The 12607-nt window shown below is 37.9% G+C and overlaps 1 protein-coding gene across 1 annotated transcript in view; it reads left to right on the forward strand.

The window, feature by feature from the left end:
* Positions 1-12607, forward strand: part of RP1 (RP1 axonemal microtubule associated) — a 164839-nt gene that overhangs the window by 16319 nt on the left and 135913 nt on the right. The window contains 8 exon segments of the mRNA XM_058025257.1: positions 771-857; positions 3555-3687; positions 8130-8281; positions 8863-8941; positions 9604-9679; positions 11224-11300; positions 11387-11418; positions 11559-11688. Of these exon segments, the coding sequence (XP_057881240.1) occupies positions 771-857; positions 3555-3687; positions 8130-8281; positions 8863-8941; positions 9604-9679; positions 11224-11300; positions 11387-11418; positions 11559-11688 (766 nt within the window).

Consider the following 12607-nt stretch of genomic DNA (forward strand, 5'->3'; position numbering starts at 1 on the left):
AAAACACAAAAATTAATTCCACGGAAAACAGCAGGAGAGAAAATCAAGCCTACATTATAACAAAACAAATTATACAGTGAGGAAGGAAGACTGATGGTGTACTTCCAGTTCCTTGAAGATAAGCTTTCTATTTCTACACTTAAGTTCATAGTAAGGTTGTTTGAATAACCTTCACACAAAGTTATTCCCTCAGTGCCCTGTTATCTGTACTGGACATATTCATCCAGCCTGCCCAAAAGCTAATCTTTCAAATACAGCTTTTTAACTTGATTTAATTGAAATTTTTTGTAAAAAGAAGCATAAAAGCTGAGCACAATTGTTTCCAAAAAATTGTAAGGCATACAATCCTGGAAGGGTAGGGAGAAACTCAGAGGTATATGGGAGAAAAAATAATTTTGGAGCAGGTCACTAGTATGTATGCTAAACTGAGACAGGTTTTATGGTCAAGACACTTTTGCTTTTTGTCATACATATGGTCTCTATTCACCTCCCACTGAGGCAAATATTCAGCCAGGAATTACTACAGCAACTTCCTGAAGATATTTAAATGGAATTGGCAGGCCAATAGGATTTTTGAGGGCTGTATTTTAGAGGACCCAAATGTCTAAGGATTATCTGAAGTAAAATATATTGGAAGGGCTTGTTTAAATGTCAGAATATTTAATTCCTTAAACCAAAAGTTTCACCTTACAGTTTCTAAATGAATTTCTGTTGTGTATCTTTTCTTTTAACAAATGTTCTGTGTTTCCTTAGTTGTGTTTCTTTTGCAGGTCAATACTAGGAACATAGGACATCTCTACAAAATACGTTTAGGACATACAAATGCAGGAAACTCCCCTGCCTGGCACTGCAAAGAGGTAAAAGCAGTGAAAAAGAATTTTATCTGTCCAAAAGCAGTCACTATGACACTGGATTCAAAATATGAGTAAGGAAAAAAATCCCTGGGATTATATTAGCCTCACCAAATGCTTTCACCTTCATTTAAGGGATTACTTATGAAGGAATGGTTTTGTGTGGAATTAAAGCAGCTTATGATGTCTGGGTTGGCTGTTTTCAATTTAATGCATTATGTTTCTTTAAAAATGTGTGGCTGGGCAGCAGGGAAGACTGCTTGACTTAGCTGCCATAGTCTGGATATTCTACAGTCTTTGTATGCTACAAAGAGTAGTGTCTGGAGTTTGCTTAAACCCACAAAGTCACTGAACCCAGCCTAGCCAACTCCTCCCCAAATCTGTCCCTGATTCCCATGGGTCCCTGTGCACAGCACCAGAGGTACATTGCAAATATTTCTAGTTCTGTGTCTGTGACAAGAAAAAGACAAGAAGAGGTCCTTTTCTCTCCTTATGTAAAAAACATCTTGATGCAGGCTAAGCAAATATAATGAATCAAAGAGAATGAGATGGTTGCATTTCAAGATTTGGTTGGGAAGCATAATATAGAAGTTTCTGCACTGGAAACTAAAGGATCTAACTTTTATCTTAATATCTAGTGTGATACTATGTGTGCCAATTATGTCCTATGCATGCCTGAAACCTTTCCATCTTTGTGCCAGAGCTTCTTGTCTTTCAGTTAAGAGACTGCAGTTTATGAAGAACTTTAGCAGCTGCTGGTAAATTCAATGTTTAAATTGTATTTCATGATATATCCAGATCTATCAAATGCAAAGTGCCCACTGAAGTCAAATATTCATTGATCAGTGCTCAAAATCTGTGGCTATTTGATACTTGTCTTTACCTGGGCCTGTGACTCAGAAGGAAGAGATCTGGGAAGTGTTAACTGAAGTTTAGGCAAGATCCTGTGAGCTCATACCTCTAGCCAGTTCATGTCTACACTGAAATATTATCTATCTAAGAGTAAACTATTATCACTTTAAGAGATTTCTGAATAGAATGATAGGGATTATATCTCTTTCAATTTAAGTGATGACTGCCTGATTGTAAAACCTAGCTATTAGGTTTTATAATAGCTAAAATAGCTATATAGCTAAAATAGCTTTAGCTATTTTCCAGCTTTACTGAGTTTTGGAGACAGACATTTAAAAAGGAGAGACTGAGGAAGTCTGGCAAAAAATAAAAGGAAAGAGAAAAAAATGAAAAGTTATTATTAACCTTCTTTCCACCTAGGATATATTAACCGAAATCAACAGTAAAATTAAAAAAACCCAACACTGCTGTGTAATTAACACTTTAGTTATTTACTTATAAGTTTTAATTGTCTCTTTATGGAATCTCAGTCAATCAGATACAGTTTTTAGGGAGTGGTTCATCAGCCAGCACCAGGTCATTCCCTCTTTGCAACTGTGGGCAGAAAGTAAAAGAAACAAAAAAAAAAAAAAAAAAAAGGAAATACATCCAAACCTTACAGATAGTGTTTTTATGGTTCAGAGACAAAGGAATACAGTCATCAGTCATTGATTTCTAGACTTCACACAAGAGGAACAACCTGCAGACACTTAGCATGGCTCTTTCTTGGGAAACCTACATTTATTTTCAGGAAGAACTAAAACGAAAAGAAAACGAAAAGAGTATTTTATACAACTACAGAGCTTTTCTGGTAGTTAGTTACATTAGTTCTCCATCAGTTTCCCATGGTTTCTGTGTCTGTATCTGTACTGAGATGATACCAGGCCAGGAAATGTCCATGGAGGTGCTGCTTTGCTAATCCCAATTTCCCTTTCAGGCTTCATCAGCAGATGCTGACAGGCTAAGGTGAGCCAGGTTTGTCAGACAAGATGAATCTTTGTCTTTAAATTTTAATATTCAAGCAGCAAGAGAGATAAAAATGTTTCCAGTAAATCTGAGTTTGTTCAATATTCAAATTAAGGAGATTAGATTCTGCAAAGCACAGAGTGAAACTACAAGTAGGAGTGTCTTCCCTTCTCTCTGCCAATCCAAAATCTACTGTAGATATGGGTATAAATTAGCATAATCAGGGACTGTTAAAATATACAGCAGCCTCTGAAGTGCTTACTAAGGAATACTTTGAAATACAAAATAGCTTCTTTTCCTCCTTAAGCTGGTTTGCATACGGTCCTTTTGCTGCTACATGCTTGAAGCTGGGCATGGAAGAAAATAATGTAGGGCATTGTGTAGGTCTCAGTTGGTGTTGGGGCACTTTCATGGTTTATTTCTGTCACATTGAAACCTGTCCCTTTAATTCCTGTTCTGATAAAAGTGAAAGGAGTAGCGATACAAGCACTGACAAGCTTCCTGGTGAGAAGTCCTGTCTGTGGTAAGCCATGCCACCCAGTGCCAGCCCCCATGGCTGTACCAGCTGGAGCAACAGCTGCAGCTTGTGGGAGTGCTCCCGAGCTGACAAAAACCCATTTCTCAGTTGCACTTGAGTTACTCTGCCCTGAGCTTTCAAATATGACTCAGCCAAAAGTCAGATTTGGGCAGTTGGATCCAGGGAGCAGAAATGCTCCAAACCCATGGTTTTGTGGTTATCCTCAAAGCTCCACCTGCCCAGATTTCAACAGCATCCCACATGTTTCATGTTCTGTTCCATCTGCTCTGAGATCAGCAAGTTAAATTGGAATTCTTGGTGCTATTTAGGTGCAGTTGCTGAACCTTTTCTCAGGGGAGCAGTTCTCTTTCCCTGCACGTCGATGGCTGGCCAAGGACCAGGCTGATGGGGAAATATCTGTGGAGCTTCCTGTTTTCCAGCAGGGTCAGCCTATTCTTACAGGTAAGCACAATACCACATCAGCAAAGTCAGAGCCCAGACTGATGTCGATAGAGGGGAGTTCATTATTTTTCATCAGGCCCTCTATTACTTTTTGGCTGCCACAACATTTTTTCTGCTTTGCTTTCCTGTTGTTACTGTGCACAGTCAGGTGAAAAGTTAAAAAGCACTAGAAAAGAAATGAGAAAGTCTTTAATGCTTTGAATTTCACACATTCTTTAAGTGGATTCCTTTTTTGGTAAGATTTTCTGTGCTTATGTTTGGTTTAAGACAAAGGCAATAGTAAAGACATGTCAGACATGTAACCATCATGAAGGCAGCATATGAGCCAGATCACAAACTCTGTTTTCAGTAACTGAGGATTATAGCTCCAGTGTTACCATTGCAGCTGCTGTTTCAGTCTCTTTCTGGTAAGTGGCTCAGACTTCCAGAATACTTTTAATTTTTGGGCATGGAATAAATCTTTCAGAATAAATATTTCAGGAGGCTGTAAGTGTTAAAATGTCCATTATTCACAGAGAGATTGTATAGTAATTCTAAAGGTAAATTATTCCAAAGGTAAATTATTCCAAAGGATATGAAAATTATTGTGTGTTGCTGTTGTTGCACTGTTTTAGTGTTCTGCTCTACCACACCAGTCCCTGATGTTCCTAATGATCCCTCTGCTTGATCAGTGCAAAGGGGTGGAAAGTCTGTGCTTGTTCATCCCTTCTCTCCAATAGGCATTGTACTTTTCTGGAAAATTTCTAAGAAAATTACAAGGGCTTGTGTCCTGGGAGAGATGTGGGTGAGGGAGCGAGAATACTGTGGCAGATTCCCATCCTATTGGGGTGTGATACTAGAGGGGGAAGAGCCATAACACCACTGGTATTACTTGAGCTAGGATTTCACTAGAGCAAGGTTCACCTGGCACACATCCTCTTCTGTTCCCCACAAAAATCATATCAGCTGCAGAGGACAAAATTAATGGCATGAGAGAAAATTCCATTTTAAGTTCCCTAAAAAAGTTGAAACACCTTTTTCAGAATGTTTAACAATTTATCAGTGCTTTATGGTGTGTCTATGGTCCTTTGTGTTGATCTTGCAAAGTTGAAATAGTAACAGGTATTTCAGTGGTAACAGATATTGTGGGTGCAGGCTAGAGGAAGAGGATATATACAGATAAAATTGAGGGGCAGAAGTCTAGAAAATGTGGGAAAACATACCTTGGGAGAGTTACTCTTGTGATAAAGAGATGAGTGTCCTGGAGTTATATTTATGCTTCTCTGTGACGACTGAGCTCTGACACTAAGAACCTTCTTAAGAAGATCAGAGAAAAAACCAGGTTTGTGCTTCAAAATTGTTTTAAGAGAAAAAGAATAACTGGGACGATTTCCCCCAGTACTAAGCAGATGTCAATGGCTCACAAGATGCTCTAGAAAGAGAGAGAGAGGCCCATCCACATTAACCACAATGATTTTTGGTCTTGGGTGGTCATGATCTTCATGACAAGAGAAGCCTCAGAGGCGCTCAGCCTGCTTCCTCACAGGTTTGATCTCTTTGGTCAGGAGACCAATACTGTTTTTATATGGGAACATACAAACACACTGGTATAAAAGTCAAGGGCCTCCTCACCCCTTTGAATAAATGCTAATTAATGATAATTGACATATCGTATTGAATATGCTCTATTACCCTATTTGCAGTATATTTTCTTCCCCAAATGTCCTTCTGTTTAAATATCCTGAGATGCAGACCTCAACAACCTCAGTTGGTTAGCACATGGTGCCAATAATGCCAAGGTTGTGGATCCAATCCCTATATGGGCTGTTCCCTTAAGATTGTAGTCAATGATCCCTGTGGGTCCCTTCCAGCACAGAATATTCTGTGATTCTCTGAACATCCTAATTTTTGGGTTCTTTCTGAGTAGCAGCTTTCCTTGTTTCTGAAGTGAAGATACAATGAAAGATTTTCATTATTGAGTAATCTTCATGCATGAAAAGCACAAAGACCCACTTATAACCAACCTCTCAATCTGCATTTTGTAGTTAACAATTTCTCTCTCACACAAGGGAGGAAAAAAAGAGCTTCTGTGCATTTCTACCAGCTTCAGTGTAAAAGGGGTCATGCAGAAGGCTTTGGAGAAGGCAGTTTCATCTCTGATTTAGTAATTGAAAGACAGCCCCTGTGTCTCTTTGCAAGTGTTATATTTCTGCATGAGACAGTGTAAAGGGAACACAGCTTTTAACTTCACAGAAGATAGTTTGATAACAGAACAGTGAAGGGGTCTGGATTCAATGTGAAAGAGAGATGATGAGAGGCACTTTAAAATCAATTTCTGAATAAAAAGAGGCTGAAGCACTCTCTGATTTAACATTCTTTTTTTTTTTTTTCAAAGGAAAAACATGGGAATTAAACTGTTAAGAAGTGTTACATAGAGACTTTGTTGCTATAATGCTGGAGGACTGAGCAGCATTCATTTGAAGTTTTATCCTGTATCATTCTACTTTTTGTCCCTGTCTGCTCATGGTTTATGACACAATCATTAATTATATCCTGAGAATAAATCAGGGACACACAGTGTTGCTAGATGGTGTCCCTTTGCTTTTCTTCTTACAGGAATTGGAAAGCAGGTAGTTATTGAAGGAGGAAATTGTTGCAATAGAGCATTATTGTGGTACTATGTGTGGAATTGTTGGTCTAGAGAAATTAATTCTCACCCTCTGCAGTGGTCTGTTCATGGGACATATGTTCGTGGAGGGTGCTGCAAAGAAAAAATTGGGCAAGATCAGGTGGTGACATGGGAAGTTATATGGGTAAAGTGCAGCATGAGTTAACAGTTGCTAAATGAAAACTATCTTGAGTATTGAGACAGGCATACACTGGGAAAGATAGTGCCTGGTTATGGTGCTAAGTCAAGAGCGTCAAAAGCTTCTGTGTGTTAAATGTGGCTGGCCTTTGCCACATACTTCAGAGGAGCTCAGAGGCTCTGATCTCAAAATGAGTTAGCTCTCATGCCAGAAGGAAACTACCACTAGCGTTCTGGATGGGCACATTAAACCTGTGCAGGCTGTTTAGTGTTTTTGCTGAATTATTACCATTATCCAAATTGAATTCTTTAAAGGTTGATTAGTAACAAGCACAAAACCCCTATATAATTAAATGAGAGATAATAATGAAAAAATAAGGATGAATGGAAAAATTGCAACACTGACCAGCCACCTAGCATAATTGCAGATACGGACTGATGTGAATAAATCTTCAGTGCTTATTAAAGGAAGGTGTTTGGCCATCAGAAGAGTGAGATCTGGAAACAGTCTCCTTCAGAGAATTACAGCCAAGCTTCATAACATGTTTCAAATAGAAACTGACAATTGAATGATTATAACATTGATGTTGTTTCGGACTCAGTGGTTCAGAAACTTTTTCTGCTTGCAAGACAGAGAAGCACACGCTCACCTACCCTTGGAAGAAGAGCTTGTGCGCCAGAAAATTAGGTTTTCTCTTCCCCTTTCATTCTCTTAGTACCTCATCTGGTCTAACAAAATATTGTCAGTGTATATTGGCACAAATTTTGCCTTTCCCATGTTAATACTGAAGATTATGACTGTTTGTTTTATCTTACTTCTGGATTTTATGGAGTTCCTACTTCTGCATTTTAAGTACCACAGTTTTATATTAGTAGATATTTTTATGTAACATAGTCTTTAGTTTCATCATATTTTAACTTACATTTAGTTTTACTTGCAATATCCATTCTTGTTAATGAAATGATTTATTGAATTTAAGTATTTGTTATTCTGCCCTAAATTTATATGCTTTAAAGAATTTCCACATGGAATATAGAGAGGTTAATTATCCCTGGAAGCAATCAAAGTCAGGTTGGACATGGGTCTGAGTGACCTGATGTAACTGAGGATGTCCATGATCATGGCAAGGGCTAGATGGTCTTTAAAGGTGTCTTCCAAACCAAACCATTCTATGATTCTATCCTGTAGCATTAATTGCTAAAATAACAACACAATGCAGTGTTCTGAGTTTTGAGGTCCTAGAAAACTAAAATTATGGTGCTAGATTTTAGCCTGTTTGGTTAACCAGTGTGTTCAAAATGTTAATGGCTCCCATTGCTTTTTATAGTTTTGATCTCACCACTAATGGTGACTCTAATCTTGGATTTATTTTTCAGTTTATGATGATTTCAAATGATGCTTTTCCAAGATACACTACTAGGGACTTAAAATTACTGTCTGTTTGCATTCTACACCAGTGACAGTCTGGGACAACAATAAATGTAACAACCACAGAAAACATAAATCAACTTTATATTTTATTTTATTGAATAGGATTTTTAAAGTTTTGTACCCTGTCCTTTACACAGATGTCTTTGGACTCTGCAGCCAGCTAGATGTTATTGTAACTATATAATAGTGCTTGTGATGTGAAAAGTTGTCATCTTTTATTGTCAGTGACTGTCTACAAAGTGCATGTGACAACAGGAGACCTGTGGAACGCTGGAACTGAGGCTGATGTCTACATTTCTGTCTATGGAGAAAGAGGTGATACAGGATCAAGGCAGCTGCTCAGGTCACAGAAACCCAAGAAATTTTTAAAAGGACAAGTAAGTGAAAGGGCATTTTTTGATATGCTTGTCTGGCTTTTCTCTCTTGGGTGGGTGGTGATTCCAAGAAGGTTGCAGTTAGAAAAAGAGATAATTACTACATTCCAATGGCTTCCAAAAATTCCCTAATTAAGTTCCAAATACTTTCTAAAGTTATACCAGTGCTTTTGCAAGTGAGAATTTTCATTTAAAAATAGGTAAACTGTGTACTTTTGGTTTTCATTCTTCTAAAAATTTTATTTAATAAGCAAAGGGGAAATGAAATTTAATTTTATATCCACATTTCTAATGTTAAAATCTGCTGTAATTTTTAATGGTTTATCCATTGAGGCTTTCAACAGGTTTCTCTTTTCTGACTCTGATCCCATTCATTTGAATGGCACTACTCCCATTAGCAAAGTGATCAGACTTCTGTTTCAGGAAACCTGACCTTCCTGTTTTGCTCTCACTTTATCATCAGCTAATATTTCAAATTATGATCTTGACTAAAGAGCTATAAGGGGTTTTGGGTCTTCAGAAATTCGTGGCTGAAGAATGCTGTGCATTTTAGATTTTTCTGAAATTTTGTTGGTTGATTACAGACTGACATCTTTGCTGTTGAAGCTGTGCACCTTGGATGTTTGTACAAGATTGTCATAGGACACAATGGGCTTGGATCAGGTCAGAAATCTCACCTGTGCTGTACTCTCAACCATTATGTAAAGGACAGCATCTGATAGTAATTTTTTACTAATCCCTGTTAAAAACTGTGAGGAGGGGGAATGTTTTCATGTTAAACATTGCTTGTGTTTTGTATTAAAGTGAAAATGAGCTATTATAATTTTAGATGGATTAGCATTATCAGTTACACTGTAAAGATGCAATTGAAGATTTTTGTAACCCTATCTTGTCATTAGACTTCCAATTAATGGTAAAACTTAAAATGCTTGCTCTCAAAAGTCCTGTTTTTCAAACTCTTGAACCTAAATACTGTAAACACAGCAACTTATTTTGAGCCATCATAAGCTGCTATATAATTTTGTTGTTATTTTGATGGGCAAAACTAATAAGACATATATGATGACAATGTTAAAGGAGGGAGGGATGTAGGCAGAGACAGACCCAGCAGCTTTCAGGCTTATAAGGAAGCTCCAGAGTACCCAGAGCAGGTACTGTCCTCTCTCTAGCTGTAAGGGTAGCCATCACTCTTTCAACCTGCCAGCGGAGCTGCAGATTTTGTAGTTCCAGTAGAAGAGAGAAAACTATAGGAAGTCTGACGGAATGAAACGCATCAATTTTTCTTTAATGAACAATGTTTTGTTTTTCACTTTATTTCTTCTAAGGAAATGGATGGTTTCTGGACAAAGTTGTAATCAAGGATCCTATAACAGATTTGGATTATACTTTTCTTTGTCACAGGTTGGTTGTATTTGATTTGTGTTAGATGTTTAATAAATTTGTGACTACCCTTAGTTTTTCTCCTGAAATATCCTGTAAGCGGAAATATGTACTTCCTAAGAAGAGAGTTGAGATGGTCTGATGGTCTTCTTACAGCTCTAAGAATTGTATCTGGTCAAACATCTGGTCTTTGAACTAAGGAAAAAGCAATAAAAAGTTCTGTGTGGGAACTTGCCATTCTTGCACCTTTTGAACTATTTAAGACAGGCTTTTGTTGCACATTTTCTGTATCCAACACCTTGTATCTGACACCAGTAGGTTCATCCATTCTTCCATGTCATGCAATGCAAGACTTTTCAGAAGAATGGCTTGCTGGCTCTCGAGCAAATCTCCTGATTTACTGAAGTTAGCATGGAGATTACCTTGGGGTTCAGTGAGCTCAGGATCAGCCTTTAAGATCCTGTGAAATGACAATCACAAATGCAGCTGCCTGACCACGTCCCCTTTACTCATTTGCTTTGCAGCCTGTCACTCAGCTGCAATGTAATTTGAAGCGATCCTAACTTCCCTGCCTTTTCCCCTGCAGATGCTGCTGCTCTGATTCTTCTGTTCTATAACACATTTACAGCTTTATCTATGCCTGATTAATCCTCAACACCTTGCGGAAAAATCTTAATCGATAAATATCAGTGCAAATATTAGGAACAGTAAAGTCCAGTCACGTAAGAGTCTAGCTGCAGCTTGCCAGTGGCACCCCAATTCTATTTCCTCCTCTCACTTCTGTGAGTGAATAAATAACTGCCTGAGACAGCCCAGAGTGAGCGATGTGCACACTGGAACTGATTTATGTGTGAGTAAGGGCTTTCTGCCTATCAGATACAGCACCTCATCCTTGCCTGACCTAATTTTGAGTCTGTATTCGAGATGGGATGAACTGCTATGAAGAGATCTATAATGCTGGCTTCATGCATAATTTAGGGAGAGTTCAAATCCATTTCAGGCAGAAAAATGCAGGGTATGTGCTAGTTATTGTTAGAGCTTGATGCCGTGCTTGCTCTCTTGCTCTGTGTGGGCATGCTTTTGACTCAAATGGAGTTAGACTTAACTTACATAAGTAGTTGTGTACAAAAGCAATGTGAAAGTACAGCTCAGACATGGTGAAAGTGTTGCCACTGTTTGGTTTGCCTCCTCCTATAGGGATTTTCAGGGCATGGAACAATTTGCACCTTGCTGTCACCTTCTTGCAGACAGGAAGAACAAACATTGTGATCACTGCACAATTCATGATTGATCTGGGATGAATCTGAGTTCTCTGACATGTAACAATTGGGTCAGGTCCTTTTAACTCAGTCCAGGAAAGCATTTATTTATGTTTCACCAAGAACAAGAAAGAAAAATAAATTTTTGCCAATGTTGATCTCTTTTTACTAAAGCTGGATTTTTGTATTGCTGTTTGTCAGCCCTGAGACTTTAATGCATAGGACAGCAAGTATTGTATACAAGTGTCATGCATACTTTGGAAGCTGCCAATCAAGGTTATTACTGAAAGAGGTTCTGGTTCTTAGGTGGCTGGACCAGGGACAGGATGATGGCAATATTTCTCGAGAGCTGCCTGTGACAGATGCCAGAATGCTTCCGGGAAGTAAGTGAGAATTGGTGGGGAAGAAAACTGTCTCAAAGGGAATGAAGAATTTCTGTAAATTAATTACACTGTTTTTAACCACACAGGACAAGAGCTGGAACTCAAGAGAGAAAAAACTGTAAGAGTATACCTTTTCATTTTAATTTAAACCCCTGAAATGATGCTTTGAGTGAAATCAGGTCAGTTGAATGCTTTGTATGACAAATTCCTGTGTATATCTTCTCATAAGTCTTTTCTGTTTGTTTTGTACAAAACTAGTGGGCTGCAGAAAAGTGGAAATTTCGGAAAGGCATTACACTTCAATTTTACAACAAGGTCACTCGTGGCTTCGTTTGCCTCTACCCAGATAGCAGAGTTGATACTCTTGGTGACAAGAAAAACAAATATGGTAAAGTATTTCCCATGTGGATGTGTGCATAAGAGATACAAAGAAAGACTTTAATATTGAGATTCCTAAAATGGATAAGAGTATATAATCATACTAAACATTTTCCTTGCTTAAAATACATATGTGTTAATGACTATAAGGACTCAGAAAATATATGCTTAGTTTACACAGACACACACAAATTCTCATATGGTGTCTTGTCACTGGCTTTCCTTTACCAAATAGAAAAACTTCTTGTCATCTCCAGTTTGGTTCTCCCACAGAACTCACATGGCAAGGACAGCTAGAGTCTTTTGAAACTAGATCCATCTAAGATAACAAGCTCAAATTTAGGCGGAGTTAATTAATAAGGAGTATATATGTGTGTGTATGTGTGTGTGTTTGTGTACATATATATATTTTATATGTGTGTGTGTATGCATAAATTCATTTTATTCCATTTTTGTAAATGTTCATGGTAGTCTACCAGTTCCACCTTTTATCGACTTTCCTCCTCCTGCATTAGTAACACTTAACTCTAATACATATCATATTAGGCACGTGTATTTTATTCCCTTGGAACTGATGGAACTGTTCAATCTTTCTGACATCTCACCGGGGACTTTACACAGGGACCTTACACAGACCTTTTCTGAAGTGATAGAACCTTTCAGGTCACCACAGGACTCCTCCAGAGACAGCTGCATTTTACAAAACTGCAACATAATGGATTGGTAGAACAGTTGCTTAAAAAAAAAAAAATCACTCTTGTCCCTGGGAACAATAAAAAATGGCAAGAATTTACCTTTCATCAGTATTTTGTAGCTATAACAGTTAATTGTTTGGAAAATTGGTCAGATTTAAAATTTGAGAAGCCATGAGTTATGCTGCAGGATTTGCTTTACTAATTCTAATATGAGTATAGAGAAAATTAAGTCTC

This window comes from Melospiza georgiana, chromosome 1 (assembly GCF_028018845.1).
Source record: "Melospiza georgiana isolate bMelGeo1 chromosome 1, bMelGeo1.pri, whole genome shotgun sequence".
NCBI classification, from domain to species: Eukaryota; Metazoa; Chordata; class Aves; order Passeriformes; family Passerellidae; genus Melospiza; species Melospiza georgiana.